We start from the raw sequence: 15,247 nt of genomic DNA on the forward strand, positions 1-15,247 counted from the left end.
ATAATTCTGAGAAGGCCTCTACTCAGCACCGCCAGGGTAGGGGGTGATTCTCCCTAATTCTGGGCTTCATTTAATAAGCTCATCTAGCTCTCACACTAAGCTTAATCCTCATCAGCAATAAAAGTGACATTTTGGCCTCCAGCTGCCACATTTTTATTTTTCAATGTCTTTCAGAATTCAGATGAGGTTGGGGGCTATTTATTAGGCCCTGAAAAATTCTACCATTTATGACACTGGTCAGGAACACTGAGAAATAACACAGAGAATGGATGATACAGATCAAAGTAACTTATGATGAGTTTTGTGGTGCGTGGACCTCAGTATGTAGTCACCTTTCTTCCCTCCCTCCCTCCTTCTTTCCCTCTCTCCCTCTCTTCTAAACATTTGTTGTAGTGTTGCAGAAAAGTGCACATATAAATGTACAGCTTCACGGATTTTCACAAAACAGTAACAGCTATGTAACCAATACCAAGATCAAGAAACATACTAGCACCCCAGAATCTCCCTTCAGGTTCCCTCTGGTCACGACTCCCCCACCTGGAATAACCATTATTTGGACATCTGGACATGGATTTGATAAAGGTGGGTGTCGTGGCTTGGCATACTGTGGGTTCTTTTCAGTTGTGCCATCCGCTTTTCAGTTCTGGACTTGAGCAGAATGTGGGGTTTGGGGATCACGCTGCTTTAATCTTGCAGGTGACTGCTCCTTGGAGTGGCTGTGTCCGCAAAGCTGTGTGGGCCTCAGCAAAGGCACAAGGCCATTTGAGTGAACCCAAGAGAGGGTGGGCTTTATGGAGGACGTTGACCCTGACCCTGAACTACAGTTAGCATAGGTGTGTGGGAGCAGGAACCTGACTACAAACTACTAGAAATTGAGGCTGAAAGCACAAGCGAAACAGAGCCAAGAATACAATTTAGGGAGAGGAGACGCTCCTCTGCACAGGGAGTAGAACAGTACTAGCTAGCTACTTTTAAACTCTCGGCATCTGAGTCCTGCATGAGCTACAGACCACGATTCTTAAATTATTAGGTAGGCAGTTGTACCCCACAACCTTCCTAAACTCATTTATTGATTCTAATACATCGTCTACAGCTTCATTTGGATGCACTGCAAACACCATATTACCTGTGAATACTGTGTTTTATTTCTTGCTTTCTGGTCCATCTTTATTTTCTGCCCTCCAGCAGTTGCTACAAGCTCCAGTAAAATGTTTAATGGAAGGGAATGACAGTCGTTATCCCTCACGTGTCCCCAGTCTTCAAGAGATGGCTCCCAATATCTCACCATTAGGTATTATGCTTGCTATTGGTTATTTTTTGATAGGTATCTTTTATCAAATTAAGTACGTTTCCTTCTAGTCAATGTTCTAAGAGTTTTTTTATGTTTTTTTAATCTTGAAAAGATGCTAAATTTTATATTTTCTGAATCTACAGGGTTGACCGTAGATTTTTTTTTTCATTTAATGTTAATGCTATGAATTATATTATTTTTGTAATGTTAAAACAACTTTACATTCCTGGGATAAACCAACATAGCTATGAGGTACTTAAAAAAAAGTATATATATATATATATGTATATATATATATATATATATATATATATATATATATATATATATATATTCCCATCGCTTCTTGGCCTTTTGGCTAAGATCAAGTGTAGTACATTCTTGTATTCACTTCATTATTTTGTTTAGGATTTTTGTACCTCTGTTCATACATGAAATCAGACTATAATTATCCTTTCTCAGAATGTGCTTATTCGGCTCTGAAATGAAAGTCATACTGGCTTTATAAAATGAGTTTGGGAACGTTTCTTTTACTTACTTTTGGGGAATGTATTGGTTTTCCATTGCTGCTGTAACAAATTATTAGGTTGGTGCAAAAGTAATTACGATTTAAAAGGTCAGAAATAATTTTACCAGGGCCAGCCCTGTGGCTCAGGTAGTTGGAGCTGCGGTCTCCTAACGCCGAGATCACTGGTTCGATTCCCACATGGGCCAGTGATCTGCCCCCTCTACAGCTAAGATTGTGAACAACAGCTCTCCTTGGAGCTGGCCGTGAGCAGCCAGAGGTTGGTGTGAATTGTCATGGGCTGCTGAGTGCTGCCACAGGCTACCATGTGCCAGCGTGAGTGACCGGCAGCAGGCAAGAGCTATGAGCTGCTGTGAGTGGCAGACCGACCACTGACTGCCTCAGCTGGGGGAACGCAAGGCTCATAATATCAGCATGGGCCAGGGAGCTGTGTCCTGCACAACTAGACTGAGAAACAACGACTTGAACAGGAGTTGGGGGGGGCGGAAGACGGGGGGAAAATAATAATAATAATAATCGCACCAACCTAATACAACAAACTTAATGGTAAGAAAAATGCAAATTTATTTATAATTTTGGTGGTCAGGAATCTCCCTTTGGTCTCACCAGGCCAAAATCAAAGTGTTAAGCACAGCTGAGCTCCTTCTGGAGGCTCCCAGGGAGGATACATTTCCCTTCCTTTTCCAGCTCCTGGAAGCCCCTTCAGCCATCTTCAAAGCCAGCAATGCTGCATCTCTCTGCTCCTGCTTCAGTCATCACACCTCCCTGTGACCAGACGTAGGAAAGGCTCTCAGCTTTTAAGGACCTAATGATTAGACTGGACCCATCTAGACAATCAGGTCATCTCCCCCATCGCAAGGCTGTAACCTTAACCACATCCATAAAATTTCTTTTGCCAGGTAAGGCAACTTAGTCATAGTTTTCAGGGACTAGGGCATCGGCATCTTTAGGGTGGGGGCATTGTTCTACCTACCACAGGGAGTTTGTGAAGGAATGGCTTTCTTCTTTCTATGTCGGATAGTCATCTCAGCCTAACCTTTAAGCAGATTTTAATTATGGATTGTCTTTTATTATGAAATTTTCCATTCATTCTTATATCACTAAGCTAATTTTTAAAATAAATTTATAGTTTTTTCTATATTTTCAAATGTAGTAATGTTTTAATGTCTACAGGATCTGTAGTGATATTCTCTTTTTTCATTCCCATCGTTTTTGCCTTTTAACTTTTTAAGAAAAAAGCCAGGCCTACTGAGGTATAATTAACATTTGGTAAAAAAATTTTCCAGGTGTACAGTTGCCCGAATTTTTACAAATGTATGTAGCTTTGTAACAAACACAATAAAGGAATGGAATATTTCCACGACTCCAAAAGCTTTGTGTGCCTTTGAAGCCATCCTTCCCCTCCACAGGCCTGGCAAACACAGCTGGTTTCTGTCCTTATAGTTTTGCTTTGACAAAAATGTCACATAAATGGAGTCATAGTATATAGCCTTTTGCATCTGGCTTGCCTTAGCATAACACTTGGATTTATTCATGTTTCTAAGCATGTGTCCGTAGTTAGTTCCTTTTCATTTTATGATGAACCACAACTTGTTTATGCGTTCATCAGTTAATGGACAGTTGGGTTGTTTCGAGTTTGGCAGATTGTGAAAAAAATCTGCTATAAACATTTCAGTACAGGTCCTTGTATGGACACATATTTTCAGTTTTTTTGAATATACTTTATAAGGACTGGAACTGCTGGGTTGTATGGCATAACAGGCAGAACAATGTCCCCCTAAAGATTTTAATCTTTGGCCTCTTTGAATGTTACATGGCAAAGGGGAATTAAGGTTGCTGGCTAATCAGCAGATAGGGAGATTATGCTGATGGGCCCAATGTAATCACAAGGGTCTTTGAAGTGGAAGAGCCAGGAAGAGGAAAAAGTCAGAATGATGTAATGTGAGCACTCAACTCAACATTGCTGGCTTTGAAAATGGGGGTTTATGAGCCAAGGAATGTGGGTAGCTTCTAGAAGCTGGAAAAGACCAAGAGAGAGATTCTGCCCTAGAAAACAGCCCTGCACAAACTTTGATTTTAGCCCTTTGAGAACCATGTCAGCCTTCTGGCCTCCAAAACTGTAAAAATAGTTATTTTAAGCCACTAAGTTTGTGATAATTTGTTAGAGCAGCCATAGAAAACATATATGATGAGGATGTAAGAAACTGCCAAACTTTTACATTGTGTAAGTGAACCACTTTGCATTCCCACAAGCAATGTAGTGTGTTCTGGTCATTCCATATCCTTTTTTTTTTTTTTTTTTTTTTTTGGTAATGTCAGGTTTGTTGTTTATTTTTAATCTTAGCCATTCTTGCCTCTTTTCATTCTTTTTGGTCTTTCTTGTCATGGCTTATCAATCTTAATTATCTTTTAAGAACATTCAATTTTTTTTTTTTCTATTTTATCAATTCCTGTTCTCATCTTTATTATTTTTGGGGTTTAGTATATTCCTTCCTCTTTTTGTAACTTCCTGAGATGAAATGTGTAGAGCATTGGTTTTCAGCCTTTTTTTCCCCCTCCTAATTCTAGCATTTAGGACTATAAATTTTGATTCTAAGAAGAACTTTAGCTGCTTCTCACAAGTATATAATATTTTCATTATCATTCAGTTCAAAATATTTTCTAATTTGCTTTTTGATTTCTTCATTGACTCATGGGTTATTCAGAAGTATATTTCTTAATTTCCAAACATATGGAAATCTTTTAGTTACTAGCGATTTCTATCAATTATATTATGATCAGCAAAGTCTTTACAATGTAATTCCTTTAGAAGGTATTGAGGCTTGCTTTACAGTTGAACACATAGTCAATTTTCATAAAAGTTCGGGTGTACGTGAACATAGTGTGTTCTGTGATTCTGGGGTACATTGTTCTATACACGTTCACCAGGTCCAAGTTATTAAATGTTTTTATCAGGTCTCCCATATCTGTAGTAATTTTTGGTCTGTTTGTTCTATCATAAACAAGAGATGTGTTAAAATCTCCTGAGTGTGAATTTGCTTATTTCTCCATGTATTCTCTTCAATTTTTGCTTTAAATAGGCTGAGGCTATGACATTACATGTTTGGAATTGTTACGTATTTTCTTATTTGAAGTGTACGTCTTCATCCCTAACAATGCTTTTTATTTTAAAACTTTTTTAAGATATAGAAAATATAGCTACATGTTAGCTTTAGTTAGGGTTTGCATGATGTTACTTTTCCTATCTTTTGTCTATAAAGACAGAAAGTTTTAGATCTCTCTCATGATGTGCATGTAGCTGATTTTTTCAAAACTTTTATCTAAAAAAATTTCTAGAGCACATAGTACATATAATTACTGATGTATTTGGTCTAAATCTACTAATTTGCTAAACGCTTTCAGGTTGTCATACTTATTTTATTTCCCTTATTTTCTTGTTTTCTTTTGGATTAGCACTTATTAGACTAGTTTTCTTGAAAATTATATACTTTACCAGACCTACATGCACTCTTACTAAGTCTCATGTTACTGACTGGGACTTTTATCCTCTTCCCAGTTAATGCACGATCCTGAGATCACTCCATCTACCCCACTCTCCTAATATACCACTGCAGTGCTGTGTTTTCATTCTCTCTATATTTTTAACTACATGAGACATAGTTACTGTTTTGCATATTATTCATTTAGATTTAGCCAAATGACCACATTCATTACTGTATATTCCTTTGTGCAATCGGTATTTTTTTAAATGCCACTTATTTTATTGTATACTCAGTTAAGAACTACTGGCCCAGACTGTGGTGACTGATGAGTAGGCCCGTCCCTGCCAACACATCTTTCCTATGAACTTTGGACAAGCATCTGACCACATGAGGTCGTATCTTTCCGTGGCTCCTACTGCCTGCTGAATTGGTCTTACACTTCCTTGAACTGTTCTGTACCTACCTCTAAAACCTCACCCTCATTCATGCCCCACATCGCCCCTAAAATCACTATTCATATTTAGCTACTTTCCAAGAGTACACAGGTTTTATCAAAAACATGACCTGGATTGCCCTTCTTCATTCCTACATCTGAAAAGTTGTTTCCAATCCGCCAAGACCCAGTCGTGCTCTGTGGGTAGAGACAGGAGCCCTTTTGAAAGTACTTTATGCATAAATCTGCTGTCTTGTTACTGCTGTGGTTGTTCCATGAGGACATGGACAGTCTCTGAGCCCAGGAGGAACACGGGGCCTAAATTGAGTTCATCTTCAAAATGTGGATGATGATAGTAATACCTGCAACACTTTTCCTTTGTGTTGTTTGGAAGCTGAAATCACAGTCTATGTGAAAGAGCTTTAAAAATCAGATTAATGGTTGACAGCGAGAGGCAATGTTTCACATGCTTTATGGGAAAAAAATTTAAACAAAACATGTCTAGCTTTATTCTGTGCGCAGGAAATTTACTGATTTAAGCATCCGTGGATAAGAACTCCTTTTGTAATGAGTATTTGAACATACAGTGCAATTATTTTTAAAATGTTTTTTTCTTTGCAGTGCAATTCCTTAAAAATAAAATCATACATGGAATCCCAAATACATGAAATAATGCTCACCCTGTCACTGGAGCACACGCAGTGAGCCTGTCTCAGAGCAGAGCATTAGTACAAAATGATTACCCTTCTGTTAAGTGCAGAGTCTTAGGCTGCTTTCCATAATCCTTTTAACAAAAACTTGAATAACTTTGTTTTAACATGCCAACAACCAATGTGGCATTTAAAAGTAACTTTATTAAAGTTTAGGATAGCTGTTTCATAGAGTTTACTCTAATACGGCTTCAAATAACTACCTGAGCTTCTGGGATGACACTCTCCTTGGCTAAAGCTTAGTGCTGTGGCACTGGCCGGGCTCTGTACCACAGGCTACCTGCCGCAGGGACTCACCAACTTTCTTGCTCCACCTTCCAGAACTCGGGCATGACTGATCCTGAGAAGAAAGTTCAGAACTTTTTCTGTGATACTTATAACCTCCTTTCTAAAGTTTTAAAAGATTGAGACATTTGTGAATTTCAAATGTAAAAAATGGAATGTAAAGCATTTATCCAGGCAAACTGTGCTATGAAATGAAAGGTTTTATTTGCAATATATGCAACTTCATGAAAAAAAAACCACTATTCAGAATCTGACATAGGCTAAGTTAGACATTTTGTTGTATGAAAAATACTGGTAATATACCTGTCTTAAAATAATTCAAACATGTAATTAAATGAATTAATTTTGATAAAAATGTTTCTCAGGATGACTGTTTGTAAAAAGAAAAGTTAATCAGTTTTTGTTTCTTGCCTTGTTCCTTTGTTGCTTTCAGTTTTATATCCCACATATCAGTGAAGTCATATGGTTCTTGACTTTTTCTGTCTGACTTATTTCTCTTAGCTTAATAATCTCAAGATCCATCCATGTTGTCCCAAATGGCACTATTTCATCTTTTCTTATGGCAGACAATAGTTCAGTGGTTAACAGAGGGTAAGGGAGGAGGGGTGATACTAGAAGAGGGTAAAGGGGGTCAAATATATGGTGATGGAAGAACTGACTCTGGGTGGTGAGCACAAATGTGATATATAGATGACGTATTACAGAATTATGTACTTGAAACCTAGGTAATTTTACTAACCACTATTACCCCAATAAATTTTAATTAAAAAAAAGAAAAAGAAAAATTAAAGTAATTTAAACATGTTTTAGTAAATATATGTAGATTTATTAGTCAAGAGTAAATGTCAGCTTCATTTAGAATATTTAGGTACAAAAAAATGAAAAATTATATACCTATGACTTAAGAAAAAGTTAATTGTTCTGAGAATATTACTAAGGCACTGAATTCAAATATCCCTTGAGAGATGAATTATCTAAATTTTTATATCTTTAATATTTAGATGTTCAATTATTTTAAGAAGTATTTTTAATAAGATGATTAAAATTCTATTGTTTTTTCCCCGGAAGACAGAGTTCTAAGCAACAAGTATGTAATACACCCTAATGAAAATACTGTGATTAACACCCAGGTTAAAAGGTATTTAACACTAAGAAACGGGTTTATATACCTGGATGTTTTTACTTTTAAACATATTTTGTTTCCTCATAATAATACATCAACCACAATAAGGCATACTAAAGCATGGAAGGCCATCATGTTATATAAAATTCGATACAAAAGCTCAGGATCATGTTACCAATTGGATAATTATATCAAAAGTTAAAAAGTTCTATAAAACTATTGAGAGGTCAGTTTCAGGTACATAATACATTTTTAAACATAGTCCCAAAATTTCTCTTCTTGTATGCACCATAAAAAGGTTCATCTTGGAATATAAATGCAATCAGCCATAGTATGAATGAGTTCTATATTTTCAGTGGCACAACGCTGCGCAAAGTGACAGTAAGTGGGCAGCAGGTGAAACGATCTAGAGTCATCACAAATCAACAACTTAAGAACTTCTACCAACAGTGAATATATAAGTGCTATCATCACTCTGGCTTATACTTAAAAGTATTTTTCCATACATGGCAGTAACTGCGCCCATTTGCCAGATACAGAATAAGTGATACAGCAAATAAAAACAGCAAGAAAATCACAGCATACTTCTAACATTTTAATAACTCTTGCTTGTGATGACCTTCTGTGACCTGGAACCTTTGTTTTACATAAAATTGGAGCTGGAAAGAGAAAAAAAAAACACAAAAAACCCTTTTGAATGGTACAATAAAAAAACATAGTAAATAAAAATTATTAGAATCATTAGTTTTACAAAGCTTTTCTAGAAAGAAGAAATATACAGCTAATATACTGTAGGGTATCTAGCTACAGAACTTTGGCAAAGAAAAACACAAAAAAACCCATCAAACTCTGTTTTCTTTTTCTTTTCTTTTTAAAAAAAACTATTTTCTTGAGGATGAATTCTGAGGTCTCAAAGCAGTATGGGCTTGGCCCTAATCTGGAAACAACAGCACATACCAATGGTTCTCAACTGAAGCAGGGTGCCAATTTCTACAAGGTAAATGTAAATTATCTTTCGTATATGAAATAAAATGGGGGAATCCAATTTTAGTAACACTGGATTAAGGTGAAAAGAGAGTAAAAGGTCCCTTAGCTTTATAAATTCAAAACATATTGAAAAGCAGTAATACATTATAGTTTATCTTTTGAAAGTCAATGCTTGAATTAAAAATAGCTATTACAAATCGTACTCATTTTTCTGATAAGTAATTACACGCCCACTATGTACCGGGCACTGTTCTCGGCCCTGGGGTATATGGATACACCCATGAGCAAAACATAGATCCATGCCCTTGTAGAGCTTATATTACAAGGTCATTGAACTTTTAATATAAACTCTTTCTTCCCCCCAAAACTATAAAATCCACAGGTCACTTAAATACACCAAAACCTTGTGGATTTGCTTCTCCATCGTTCAAAAATGGACCAACGTTATGTTTTCCTAACTATTTTGAAATTGAGTTACAATATTCTGAAAATGCTGGGTTTGAAATAAGATGAGGAGATAAAATTCAACTGAAAGTGCTGCTCTGTGAGGAGCTTGAGGACTTGATGCTGCTAAAGCAGAGACAGTGGAGGCCACTGAGGCAGGAACCCACCAAGGAGCGTTCTCAGCAGAACAAATCAGTGGGGAATTTCAAGAACAGTCCAATATGCAAACTGACAAGGACATTTTAAGTGGGAAAAAGAATATGAAGGACACAAAGTATGAAAAAGGGAAAATAAAACTTATTTCTAAAACTTTGGTAACTTTGATTTAACACATACCCCAAACCTACAAGCCTTGGGATTACCATCCAAATGCTACTCATGGTCGCCCCGCCTTACTGAGGCCCTCTCTACCTTCCTCTGCATCTTTACGTCCAGCACTGGTTTCACAAGCTCTGACATCAAAGCACAGGAGTTCGAATCGACAGCCTGGTTCCCTTATAAAAATAAAAATTCTCACAAAATCATTATCAGTAGAATTTGATAAAAAATATATATATATAAAAAAAGTGAACCTAAGAATTAGTTCTTTTTATCAAGTACTATTTTACATCTGTGATTCCATAACAAACTGCATAGCTTCCATTAGACATGAAATTAAACATAACTAATGGTAGGTCAGTACTTATTAGATGTGTAATAGAGCCGCGGGCTTAGCTATGAGGAGCAGCCCATTCGTTTCCCCAGGTAACTGACCCTTTATACACTGTGATGTATTTGTTTGTTTGTTTGTTTATCCACTCATCTTGCCAAATGTTTACGGAGCACCTAATACGTGCCAGGTGCTATTCTAGATGCTAGGGTAACAGCAGTGACCAGAAAGGACAAAGTCTCTGCTCTGCAGGAGCTGACGTTTCAGTCCCAGGAGGCAGACAGGGAACAGAGAGAACGGTGAGAAGCACTATGAAGATGAGATAGGGCAATGAGACAGAAAGTGAGGCAGGACGTGGCTACGGGGACAGGTGGCTAGGGGTGGCTTACTTCTTCCGGTCCTTGTCTCTCTTCAGGTGGCCGCCCGCTGCCATATACGCTTGGTTTGTGTGTATCTCAGAGGTAGCCTTCTTTTTAGAGAAAGAGATTATTTCTTCTTCCAAAAGTCTTCTCTTTTCTTCCAGCTTCATTCTCTCTTCTTGGTGAACTCTTTTAAGGTGCTCAAATTTGGCCTGTAGCTGGGAAACAAAGGTGCAATACTCACTAATGACACAGAATGGCAGCAAATGCACAGGAAGGTTCTCTGGCTCAGAAATGCAACTCCGAATGCTAACCTACACAGCCATACACACAATCTTCTTAGGGTGCCCAAAGTCCGTGCATTTAGAAAAAATTTACACCTGGAATTGCCTTTAATTTTCAATAAGGTCCCATGCAAAAAGTGCACGAGAAAAATGTAATAAAAAACCACAACCTCATGAACAGACCTCAGTCTTTAAAACACTTGACCCTTTTTTGGAGTTTTTATTTTCTTGCTGTACAGTTTCTCCACAAAGCCTCTTCAAGTAGTTTCTAAAATCCATGCTCAATAAAAGTGAGGGACACAAATTACAGAAGCAAGTTATCAAAAAGAGAAAAGGAAAAACCCTATTTTCCAAATAAAGTTATCATTTGTAGTAAACAGCTGTTGAAAGTTATACTGGTAAAGCTGTTTGGAAAGCAAGTGTCAATTGCCAATTTAAATCAAAAACCTTAAAAATACATTTATCCACAGTCACTGATCTTGAAATTTAAACTGAATAAAAAAATCCTATATTCAGAGAAAGTTTCATATATAAATATTCACTGTAGTAGAATTCACACTATAACGGAAAAAAATAGCCTTTGGCTAATGTAAAAAAAATACATTTGTGCTAAATACACTCGGTGTGGCCATTAAAATGAGTTTTGTAACATTACAACATGAGATTTCACTGACTTAATTGTTGGTTATCTGAAAAAAAAAATCTAGAGACTTCAGGGGACTCCATATGAATCAGCCGTGTGCCATGCCTGCCACAAACACAAGTACAGGATCTAAATCTACTAGATCAAAAAAGGTAAGAGTTTTTTTCTTGATCCTCTGGTCTGCTTAGATAATCTTTAGTATTTTCTGTTCTGGGCAGCAACCTAGCATTCATACAAAAAGCAGAACTTGGTTTCTAGAAAAGATGGCATATAATAGTGTGTTTCCCCGAAAATAAGACTGAGCCAGACCATCAGCTCTAATGCGTCTTTTGGGGCAAAAATGAATATAAGACCCAGTCTTATTTTACTATAAGACCGGGTCTTTAATATAATATAACATAACATAACAACATAACATAATACAATATAGTATAGTACAGTATAACGTAACATAATATGTAATATAGTATGAGATCAGGTCTTATATTAATTTTTGCTCCAAAAGACACATTAGAGCTGATGGTCTGCTAGGTCTTATTTTCGGGCAAACACAGTAGTTGAGGAAACACTTCACTAAAAATTAGAGGCTATTGGTAGAAAATTAAGAGAGCTAAACTCCAACCAAGTAAAAATTAAATATTCCAAATATGTTAGAGTGTGTAGAGAGCCAGTAAACCTGATAGAAGTATTTAAAAAGAGACAGAACAAGGTTGAAACAGACTAAGTAAGGCCATTCTACTTTAAATCCTTTGATTCCTGAGGATGTCATTTCAGAGAAGCATTAGTTCCTTAGTATTATTTAAGATATAAAAGTGGTGTGTGTGTGCTAGACCTCATCTAGCTGTCATTCAAAGCAGTGGTATAAACAGTCTATCGCTCTCTGAGCATGTGTGCGTCCCCTATAAATTAGGGAGAGGAGTGATGTGGACGTTAAAACTGGGACAGAGAAGATGAAGGGGCAGATTTACATTATGTTAATACAGATATACCAGGGGTGCCAAAAAATGTATAAACATTTTAAGCGATGTTATCTATGCTCAAGCAGTAGTTCACCATAATCAGAAGTTTCCGGGTGCTTTGAGCACCTCTTGTAATTGCAGAAGTCAAACATGACTTGTGTTCATCTTCTGTTATTGTATATATTTAGTATTACAAATTAATACAGTTTTTTCCTTTCTTAAAATGTATATACATTTTTTGGCACCCTCTGTATATCTTATTACTTAAATGCATACTTTATACATGAAGCATTCACTTGTGGTTCCATTATTCACTACAATAGGCATTTCATTCAAACACCTTTTCAAATACTAATCAAAGAAGCTAGAATCAGGAGACCTGTGCTGTTGACAAGTACTCACCTATGCTCCTAAGACTGTTACCACCAATACGGTACACTGATGTATCTTTTGTAAATACTACTTCTGAGGAATACATTGTGTTGTTCAGTGATACTTTAAAATGTATCCATTTTTAGAGATGAATGCTAAAGACAACATTCTTCCCTTAGTGAACTAGCGAATATCTTTAATCTGAGCTCTGTACCTTGCTGTGGTCCCTTTTGTCCTCGATCGTCTGAAAGGCGAGCTGTCTCCTGTGTTCACTGAGAAGTTACCCTGCGTCACGACTCAGCTCCACCTATGTGCAAACCTCTCCTTCCTGCTCTGTTACAAGGCTCTTGTACTGTCATGTTCAGGATTATAATGTAGCTGTATTTTTTACTAAAAATCATCTGGAGTACTTTTAGAAATGGAGAGGCATTAATATTAAATAAAAAATTAGTGAAGAAATATACTTATAAAATGGGGAAGAAGTAATGATTTAATGATGCATGTGGGCTTTGAGGGGTAAATATAAACTGTACTTTTTCTTGTAGTGGGGAGAGGAATGGGAACTGAGTGTCGTACATATAATGCCTCATTAGTACATCTAGAATGATGTTAACAAAGATGTAGAAAAGGTAACAAACAGTATTTTGAGATAATATTTGTTCTGTGCATTTACGTATTTTAGTTATCTAATGTTCACAGCATTTTCAGCTAACTACATAATAAAATCCAGATTCTTACGCAAGATAAATTAAGAGGTATTTGTTTTACAACAATATTGGCAAGGATATTTTAAATAACAAGGTCCTCTAATACAGAAATAATGTTTTGGGTTACCCAAATTATCTTTTTATTAATAACTGCCAATATCTTGCCGATATAACTAACATTAAAATGTCAGCAGCCAAGTACTGGGTGACCAAATGTCCCGGTTTTCCCAGAAGAAACCTGGTTTACACCCACCTGCTGTCCCACTATAATTATTAATAAGCCTCCTTTCCCTCTGAAACCATCCTAAAACCGGCAATAAATTATACTGTCGTCCTTAGTCCTTCAGTTGACGATTCTGGTCTCATGAAATGATTACTGACTAGATTTCCTTTTTCAGAAGACTGACCCTGACTCTAAAGTATTAACGATACTGCCATGGGGTACTGTGTAATAGTTATGAGACAGGCCAGTAATCTACTGCTTCTAAAGCTATATAATGAAAAGTTTAGAACTCCTGTAACAACTTTGGTTGTTGGTGCCTTAGATTTAAATTAACTTCTTCATTAGTTTAATACATACTCTTAACACAAAAACGCACTTGAATCACAAAAATAAAAATCTATAAAGCAGCTATTGACAAACAGTATTTCTCTTTTTCTTTCAACCATTTTGTCACACTGAAGTTTTAATTTCCTTTTAAATAATACATATTTAAGCAAAATATTCTTATGCGGGGTTTTAAAAATTAAAACTAATCTATAAACCACTTCTACATCTTCCCTCCTCACTGGAGAAACTAAGAATCATGATATGAGAGAGAAAAACTTACTCTACTACCATCTTAAAGATGAATCTACTAATTGAAAGAAAAATCAGCATCCTTATTTCCTACTCATCACAACTCCTTCCTCAATATTTGTACAAAAGTAACTCCAAATAGGGACTATTCTCGAATAAAAGAGACTAAAGAAAGAGAACACCCAAATGCCATGAGACCTGTGATTTACTTCTGATTCAAAAACAAAACCAAAAAATCACCAAACAAAAATAAATAATAGACAGTCTTGAAACAACTGGAGAAATATGAATAAGGACTGGAGATTAGGAGATTATGGCATTCCTGTTAATTTTCTTAGCTGTAATACTGCTACTATAGTTATGGAGGAAAATACCCGAAGCTTCAGAGATACACACTGACAGGCCTAGAGGTAGTCTCATGACATCTACAACCAGTTTCAGGTGACCAGGGACAGACACACACACACACACAGATGCATACATACACACACATAAAATAAAGAAGGAAAAACGTTCATTGCTAAATCTAGGTGTAGGGAGGGAAACGGGCCTTCTGTACTGTCACTTTCCTGTTATTTGAACTTTTTCAAAATAAAAGATCAAAATTCATTATAAATAGGGTATATTAGAGTATTAATTTTATAAAACCACTTACTATAGGATTCATTTAAAATCAAGTGCTGTAAGTGTACTTGAAACAATAAATTTGTAAAATTAAATTACTTTACAAATGACTCTTCAGGAACTCTTATGTTATCAAATTCATTTGTATTAACATTTGTCTTCTCTTAGAAATTCCTTCTGTAGTTCCTCCTTTTTGACCCGCCTCTTAAATATGGCCACTTACTTAAAAGTAACCATTACAGTTAGGTCTACAGGTCTATAGAAAATAGGTTAATATAAATAAAACTAAAATTGTTGCTTGAAGAACGAGAAGCAAACAAAACTACAGGAACTTACTGCTGATTTTTTTTGTGGTCATCTAGACCATGTAACTCATCCAAAAAGCCTGCGTTCAAACTCAAAAAGCTACTTAACAGCTTTCATAGTTATCCAGTTCGTGGCAAAATACAATCCCAATAACTCTCAAAAACTCTCAAAAAAGGCTTTATCATGCCAGAGCTAAACTATTTCTGGCTCATGGTTAAGATATTTAAAACACTTCTTAGTAAACCAGTCCATTACAAGTCCTTG

The 15,247-nt window shown here is 36.3% G+C and overlaps 1 protein-coding gene across 3 annotated transcripts in view; it reads right to left on the reverse strand.

Annotated features, from left to right (window-relative positions):
- Positions 1–5,269: 5,269 nt before the first annotated feature.
- Positions 5,270–15,247, reverse strand: part of SEPTIN10 (septin 10) — a 62,654-nt gene continuing 52,676 nt past the window's right edge. For 2 of the 3 annotated variants that reach the window (XM_081069673.1, XM_081069674.1), the window contains 2 exons: positions 10,320–10,507; positions 6,909–8,509 (listed from right to left, as the gene is read on the reverse strand). In XM_081069673.1, the coding sequence (XP_080925799.1) occupies positions 8,494–8,509; positions 10,320–10,507 (204 nt within the window). In that variant the 3' untranslated portion in view covers positions 6,909–8,493. Of the gene's footprint in view, positions 8,510–9,692; positions 9,776–10,319; positions 10,508–15,247 lie in introns of all 3 variants that reach the window. The other variant, XM_081069675.1, reaches the window with a different exon arrangement.

The sequence above is a fragment of the Rhinolophus hipposideros genome (assembly GCF_964194185.1).
Source record: "Rhinolophus hipposideros genome assembly, chromosome: 12".
NCBI classification, from domain to species: domain Eukaryota; kingdom Metazoa; phylum Chordata; class Mammalia; order Chiroptera; family Rhinolophidae; genus Rhinolophus; species Rhinolophus hipposideros.